The 8,183-nt window shown below is 44.0% G+C and overlaps 1 protein-coding gene across 2 annotated transcripts; it reads left to right on the top strand.

The window, feature by feature from the left end:
- The first annotated feature begins 3,522 nt into the window (after positions 1-3,522).
- Positions 3,523-8,143, top strand: LOC103356838 (tRNA selenocysteine 1-associated protein 1). Of its 2 annotated transcripts, none has more exons than XM_008281150.1 (9): positions 3,523-3,669; positions 4,981-5,070; positions 5,184-5,255; positions 5,350-5,399; positions 6,246-6,377; positions 6,641-6,757; positions 6,868-7,072; positions 7,160-7,196; positions 7,930-8,143. In XM_008281150.1, exons 1-9 carry the CDS (start codon positions 3,646-3,648, stop codon positions 8,088-8,090), a joined length of 888 nt encoding a protein of 295 aa, XP_008279372.1. In that variant the 5' UTR covers positions 3,523-3,645; the 3' UTR covers positions 8,091-8,143. The 2 variants fall into 2 exon arrangements, with proteins under 2 accessions (XP_008279372.1, XP_008279363.1); XM_008281141.1 differs by having other exon boundaries at positions 4,981-5,078; positions 5,156-5,255.
- The last annotated feature ends 40 nt before the right edge of the window (positions 8,144-8,183 follow it).

Here is an 8,183-nt window from a genome sequence, read left to right as displayed (position 1 = left end):
GCAACCTGGACGTTCACCCAGCAACCTGAGGAGAGCAGCAACCTGGACGTTCACCCAGCAACCTGAGGAGAGCAGCAACCTGAAGAGAGCAGCAACCTGGACGTCTACCAAGCAACCTGGCGTCAGGGGCGGAGCCACGGTGTTGTAGGGGTGGACAGGATGGCACAACGTCTCTTGACTTTATCAGCAAACTACTGTAGACAACATAATCTTTAATTGATTGAAATCTGGTAAAGTCATGTTTTTTTAATTGTTGACATAATTAATAAGATAAGTAGCCCACAAGAGATTCAGATTCATTTTATTGTCATTGCAACGAGTACAGTAAACAGTAAGGTGCAGCCTCTCAGTGCAAAAATATATAAAAACTTTGTAAACAACTATATACAACATAATATATATATATATATAAAGATGAAATTAAATAATAAGCACGAGCACAGTGGATATTGCACAGAGGTAGTGGCAGCTGCTTAAGAACAGTATATTGCGCTTATTATGATAAAGAGGCATTTAGGGCTTTGACAGCAGTTGGAAAGAAGCTGTTCTTCAGTCTGTTAGACCTGGTTCTGATGGCCCTGTACCTACTGCTCGATGGCAGCACCTAGAACAGGAAGTGGACGGGGTGGTAGGAGTCCTTCAGGATGATGTTGGCTCTCCTGAGGCAGAAAGAGCCATGAAGGTCCTCCAGTGTGGGTAGAGGACACCCAGTGACCTTCTCAACCATTTGGTGACCCTCTGGAGGTCTTTCCTGTGCAGCTGGCAAACCACGTACAGAGGCAGTACATGAAGATGCTCTCCATGGTGGAATGGTAGAAAGACACCTGCAGTCTCTGGCTGATGTTGTTCTTTCTGAGGATTCTCAGGAAGTGGAGTCTTTTTTGTGCCTTCTTTACCAACTGTGTGGTGTTCTTATTCCAGGTCATTTTCTGCTCAATGTGGACTCCCAGGACGCGAAAGTCACTGACCAGCAATCACAATTTAAATGATGTGATAGAAGTAGGGTCTGTCTTATACTTCCCCTTAAGTCAGCTGGGATAAGTCCCTCACCTCTCCACGACCCTACAGGGACAAAGCGGTCATGGATGGATGTGATAAGTATGTCTACACATACATGGTCTGCACTGATACAGCACCTTTCTACCTTAGTGGTATTCAAAGTGCTTTACAATCTGTCTCTCATTCACCCTTTCACAACTAATTCATGCACCAGTGAAACTTTGACATGAGGATCAAAACGTGCAATGAGATGACAACCTGCTTCACCACCTGAGCTTCCTCAGCCGTCCACCGGAGACTCACATGTAAACAAGCGTCCTTGTTTGGCTGAGGAGACCCACCTAGTGGTGACATCACAGCAGCTTCATCCAGCCTCTGGTTGCTTTCGTTTTGTTTTTTTGTTCTGGTCAGTCTTGTGTTGTCGCTCTTCAAAGTAGGTCTGATGTCTTTAACCCTTCCAACATTAAGTAAATGTGTATTCCTTATACACTTCAACACTAAGTAGCTTTGCTTCAAATTCATAATCAGATATGGTTTTGATTAATCACTCATAAATTCTTAAGTAGACTTCACATCACTACATATCTGGTATCAATCTAAAGTAGACAAGTTGACGGTTAAATATATCTGGAAGTTTACTCTGGTCGTATACATACAGGTGAAATACAGGTGTGAAAGAGAAAAGGTAAACTTCATAATTACCAGGGATATATGCAATTAATTATCAGTTCTTATCTACTGAGACATCAGCCAAAGTCTTGTAATTAGTTAGTTTTGATCACTCATAAACATTTCAGAAACAAGGAAGCGAAAATCCTGGTTTCTGGTGATTTTTGGGGTCAGATGATGTCATTTTTCTTCATTTGCGTAATTTATTTCATGACTGAATCGCTTGTTCACATACAGGGATTCCCACTGATAGCTAATCAAAATGAATGTAATAGAAACTCACCATAAACCGGAGCTACCAGTCTGCAGGGTTGAACAGGGGTCATAATGCCAGCCTGGTATAGCAGGTTAGTGTTGAAAGGGTTAAGAGTCGGTTTAACTAACGCCACAGATGAACATAAACTAAACCTCCATTTAACTAATTAAAACAAGTACAAATACATATTTATTTACACATAACAGATACATTTTTATGATGACTATACACTTTTCAGTCGCAGTAATACCACACTGTAAGTTTCTGGCTAAAATTCTTAACTAATATGAAGATTTTAAAAATATCATACAGGCTAAAAGCAATACAACTGTCTGGTTGTTCTGTAGCCAAAACCAGGAAGGACAGCTGGAAATAAACTGACAGTTTTCATAATCTGTGGTGTTGGCTAGTGTGGGAGCCAAACTGAGCTTTATGCTGATCTGTTCTTTCTTGTTATTAGGATGTGGATGTGATGTGGATGTGATGTGCATGTGTGCCTATGGGAGGATGAATGGCCATCGGTGTGTTTACCTCCACCTAGAGGAGACCAGAGAGTCCACCTGCACCTGACTGAAGAAGCTGAAGGTGGAGCCCACAGGGGAAGGCTTCAGAACCAGCCGCCAGCATCTGGGTGTAGCTGAGGACAGCAAACAGCATAGGAACCAGGCCTTCTCACAGACTCTTTCATTTAAAGCTTGTTTATTTTATTTCTGTAATTTAACAACAATAAATGCAATAACTGTCAGTGGGACTGACTGGATCCACTCATCATCTTTCATCTGCATGCATCCAGACTGAGTCCAGCTCAGCCATCAGTAGCAGTCCAGCAGCAGACTAAAGGGGTTTGCTGAAACTACTATTACAGTTATCGTTATTACCTGATTTATTGTGAAATTCCTTTTCCTCGTGTGTTGCTTGTGCAATATTTGACACAATAAGCAAAGTTTTTCAATTCAAATACATTCTGGTTGATGTCAATCAATGAATAGACACACATGAACTTAAATAACAAAAATTCTACATTTATCTGTGCATTTTTCATATTACTATTATAGTCAACATTTTAAGACTTGATGTCCTAAAACTTTTTGTGGCACAACCTGGACATAACCATGCTCCCAGTACATGTCCACAGGAGCTTCCGAGTCACTGTGTAGTGAATCACCTCCGTCATGTTGTGGAGCATCTGCCTGCAGCTCATTTGCATAAAGGAGACTGGACTTCAACTTTATGCAAATTTGTCCGAGTTTGGTAAAAAAAAAAAAAATCACCCCTGTGGACACGTAGCATCAGGCCTTGATGAGAAAACAAACTTTTCACCCAACAAGCCAGGCGATGTGGTCACCAGATTTTGTTGTGCGCTGACGTCACTCAGTGCGTCTTTTGTTCCTGCTGATCACTTTTAAAATCTCTAGAAAACCAATCTTTACCTTATTTGTTAATCATATTAACGTGTTTTACAACTAATTACTCAAGTTCTTGCTCCACTGTTAGTTCATATAACGTCATCTGAAGTTGACCACTGTCAATAAAGTTGTCAGAAAAAACGATGAGGACTGCTCGTCCAATCAGCGGCGGCCTTTCGGTGACGTAAACACGTAGTGTCGGCGTAACTTCCTGCTGCTATGCTAGCTGGCGTGTACGTGTTTGAAGTTTCAGGCTAGTTTACAGTTCCCATTACCAGTAACTTCTCTGTGGATTATTCCCGCCCTGGCAGCACCATGAGCACCTTATGGATGGGCAACGTGAGTCCGTTATCAGCTTCTTCTGCAGATAATCTGTTTAGCGTCACCGGTGCTAGCTAGCTCAACATGAGCCCCATGCGGCAAATGAATACGATGGAAATAAACTCTCTGTAAAAACCAGCAGTTTATTATCGCCTCGGAATAGTTCGATCGAGTGGTTGACGTGCTGGTTGTCTAAGCTGAGCAGTCCAGCTGGCTTTGAGAGACCCCGGCTTTGTGATTAGCATACATTCCGCTCACAGAGCTAACCGTCAGTGTCCGTGAAAGACAATTAGTCAGAAAACATTTAAAAGCATCTCAAAGACTCTTTTAACCACCTGAATAAAATAAAAATAAAAAATCCGGTCGCCTACTTGGACTTATCAGACCAGGTCTACATCACATGATCAATTCTAGAGCCAACTAATAGTGTGATTGTACTGAGGTGTCATGGCAGCTGGACTGAAAACATTACAGACTGGTAGACCAGTAGGTGAATGAACCGCCTAGAATATCATCAGAAGTCCCTCTGAATATCTGCTGCATATCACACATCCTCAGCCTGTGAGATTACTACATTTATTCTATCACATTTCACCACTGAAGTAGTTTTATTTGCATCACTTGATTATTTATGCTATAGTTTGTCTGTGTGTGTGAGCATAAAGGGACGACATCTGTGGTTTGTTCAATAATCTGGTGTTGCATGATGATCAATAAACAAAATTTTGAATCTTAAAGGGGGCAGTGAGAGTCCAGCTGTGGCCTTTCACTTTCACAGGTCAGAGCTCAGTGGACACAGCATCAGGTTTTACTCACTAAATAAAATGTTGTGTTTGATTAAACTACCTGGCTTTATACAGAAATTAAAAGGTTCTTTGCTAGCAGCAAACTGAAACATATGAACTTTGGTTGACTGTTTTCTGAACTAAAACTGTTAATATTGGCCTTTAAAACAGTAATTTAAAAGAAAAATCCCTGCATTGTTTTATACTTAAGTGAAGCATAAAAGTGGTTTTATCAGTACGATGTACTTCCATTTACTTGGTTATCTGCTCAAGGTGGACCCTTACAGTTCTACTATAATGATAATATAATTCCAAGATTCTGATCAGGGCCAGACAGGATCAGAATTCAGGAATCAGAATGTGTAGGGGAAAAAAATGAAGATTCCATTCCAGGCAGAGCTAGATTGGAATTCCAATCCGATCCGGAATCAGGCCCGATTCTAATCTGGGCCTTGACATGCATATGTATATATGTGTGTGTATATATATCCTTAACTCTTGCTTCCCCCCCTTGTTTTTGTAACTTGTTGTTGATGTTGTGCAGCTGGAGACCTACATGGACGAGAAGTTCATCACCAGAGCCTTCTCCACCATGGGCGAGCAGGTGGTCAACGTGCGGATCATACGCAACAAGATGACGGGGTGAGAGCTAGATCCACAGGCAGCCGTCATTTCTGCTGTTCCTCTATCATGATGTTAAGCAGTCTGTTTTTACCCAGGGGGGCTCTAGGCTACTGCTTCGTGGAGATGACGGATGAGGCCACAGCTGAAAGATGTCTTCGCAAAATCAATGGAAAGGCCTTACCAGGAGCCAATCCGGTATGGAGAGTGTTTGTTATTCACAGCAGCCACTCGTTCTGATGAAAACTCCTGAGAAATGTCACATTTGTGCTGTAATGTGTTTTCCTTACAGCCCACAAGATTTAAGCTAAACCGAGCAACCTTTGGGAAACAGGACGGTGGGTAAGTCCAACTAGAGAAGCAGGATGACTGTATACACACACCTGTCTCTGATAAACACCTTGAACCGATCCATACAGCACCGACCAGTAGGGATGGGGACTGAGCTCCAGGGTGGAGGAGCGTTAAGCTCCTATGTTAATGGTTCTGCTGAAAGAGTTCTCTCAGAGCTACAGACTGACAGACGGAACTCCTGGTGTCTGAGCGGTGGAGCAGCTCCGTCACTCACCTGCAGCACAAACAGGTGACAGACATTTAGTAGTGAGATTAAACTCCACTACAGCATAATGACGTGTTTGCATGTCGGAGCAGAAACACATCATCTGTCAAAGCTTTCAGTGAAGTTCATCACGTACAGATGAAGAAACAGTCTGACTGCTGAGGTCGCAGCTCATCCTTCGCTAACTCCATATGTTGTGTGTTTCAGTGTAAATACAGTAGGTATGAGAAAATAAAGCATCTGGATTCTGTTCTTAGTCTACTTTTTTCTTTTTGAAAACCAAAACAAACAAAAACCAGCAGAAAGTACCGATAAGAACACGTTAAACTACCGCATCGATAAGCAGTGTCAGTTAAAGTAGTCGTACCATTCAGTCTTAGCAGAACCCAGCCCTACTTATCTTCTGTGCACATTTGTGTTTGTGCACATGGCAGGGTAAAGGAGGAGGGGATTAGAGATGGGGAGAGGGGGAACAGACGGATGGTAAATCTGGCTCATACTCTGTTAACTGGCCAAATACCAACAGCCCGTCTTCAGTGTCAGATTTGTCATGGATCGCTCCTGTCATAGAAACATGAGATGTCTTCTGTGTGCATCGGTAACAAAGAGCTTCTGTCTTTTGCTCGTAGTCAGATGTATTCTCTGTTTGTGGGAGATTTGACTCCAGAGGTGGACGATGGCATGCTATACGAGTTCTTTTACAACCGCTACCCTTCTTGTCGTGGTGGAAAGGTGGTGCTGGACAGCATGGGCAACTCCAAGTAAGTTCTAACACGGCACTGCACGACATGCAACACATGTATGTACAGAGCAGCTGCTGTTTGCCTGCATTCGTGTTTCCATCTTCAGTGTTGTGGCTCTGGCTGTCTGACTCCTCCTGACTCCCAGCTACTCTCAGAATAAGCAAAGAGGAGCATGAGTGAAGCTGAGGCGGACCGAGCACACGACTCTGGGTTATGGACTGTCCTATGACGGCACCCGCCCTCTCCATATATTTGACCACTGTCCTCGTGTCTCGCTGTAGGGGCTGTGGCTTCGTTCAGTTCCCAGACGAGCGGCTGCAGAAGCGGGCCTTGGAGGAGTGTCAGGGTGCCGTGGGACTGGGCGGGAAGCCTCTGAGGCTGAGCCTGGCTGCTAACAAGTGAGTTCTTCTCAGAGTCGTCACTCTTCTTGTGCACAAGCTGATGTGTTGGTGCCTGAAGCCAAACGATTGCTGGAGGTCCAAAGTGTGTCTCATTGTCTCTTTCCAAGTTTAAGGAACAAGCAGCAGCAGCAGCAGCAGTCAGGGGACAGATCGTGGCAGTCTTCAGCATACAGGAACAGCTACGACCAGTACAGCCAGTACCAGCAGCAGGCCTATCCTGGGTACTACTCCTCATGGGGCTACGACCAGACTGGAGGAGTGTACGGCTACAACTACCCACAATACGACTACACACAGTATCCCCCCCCACAGGTAAACTTCCTCTGGTAGATAGGGGGCGCTGCATCAGTTCATCAGTGTTCAAACACATAAATATTTGTTTTCTTTTGTTTTTTTTAGGAGAGTGAGCCTGTTGAGGAGGACGACGGACTTGAAGGTGAGTGTTGGACCGGGGCTGGTGATGACTGGTATCGTCTTCACTGACCTTTATTGACCTGTAACTTTAAAATGTGTCACAGACTGTAAAGGTTTATTTATTTTATTTTACTTTTTTAGCCTTTTATCTGATTGTAGTGTGAACACAGGCATGGAAGTGGGAGAGTTGTGAAGTAATATGCAGCTGTTGGAGAATCAACCTGAGGACCTGTTTCTCATGGTGTCATGTGCCTTCTGTATGTTTGGAAGTTGTGCAACCTATTCATGCAATTTTCACATACATTAGGTCTGGGCAGAAACAAAAAAATACATGAAATTAAACATGCATAGTTTTCAGTTTTAAAAAATGGAAAAATTGGGGTTTTCTGAAACTGTTGTGGCTTTGAGTCTTGTGCCGTCTTGTAGTCAGTCTAGACAGTGCACAGATGAGTTTCTCCAGTGCTGATCAGTCGCTGGTGCTCGGTTCCTCTGGTGTTCCCACCTCCTGTCTGAGCCCTGCTGCTCTGAGCTGCTGTGATGCCAGACAGTAGCTGCCATGTTGTGCAGAGGCAGGTTACTGGCTGGCAATTGGATGGACTGCTTGCTTCTGGGGATCCTTTCTGATCAGGACCTTGGGTTGATCACTGACATGACACAACCTCCTGTACAGAAGTCAGCAGTGCTACCTGCTGAGCGATCTAGCTGTTTGTGTTCAGGTCTTCTCTATGTTCTAATCGACTGTCCCTGTGTTGCAGATCCCAGTGTGGAGCTGGACGTGGTGGAGGCCAACAGGAAGTTCATGGAGCTCAGCGAGGAGCTGTACGACGCTCTGATTGAGTGCCACTGGCAGCCTGCAGAGTTCTCTGCTGAACAGGACTACATGACATCCAGCCTACCGGAGCCCATCTACTGCTGAAACCAGGCGGCTCTTCTGTGGACTTTACCTCCAAGTTTTGTTTAGTTTTTTTTTGTCGGGTATGTAGGCTTTGGTGCTGTTTTTTTGGCGGGA

Source organism: Stegastes partitus, unplaced genomic scaffold (assembly GCF_000690725.1).
Source record: "Stegastes partitus isolate 25-593 unplaced genomic scaffold, Stegastes_partitus-1.0.2 Scaffold6, whole genome shotgun sequence".
In the NCBI taxonomy this organism is placed as follows: Eukaryota; Metazoa; Chordata; class Actinopteri; family Pomacentridae; genus Stegastes; species Stegastes partitus.
Note: the sequence above shows the minus strand (reverse complement) of the source record. Positions and strands in the feature narration are given on the sequence as shown.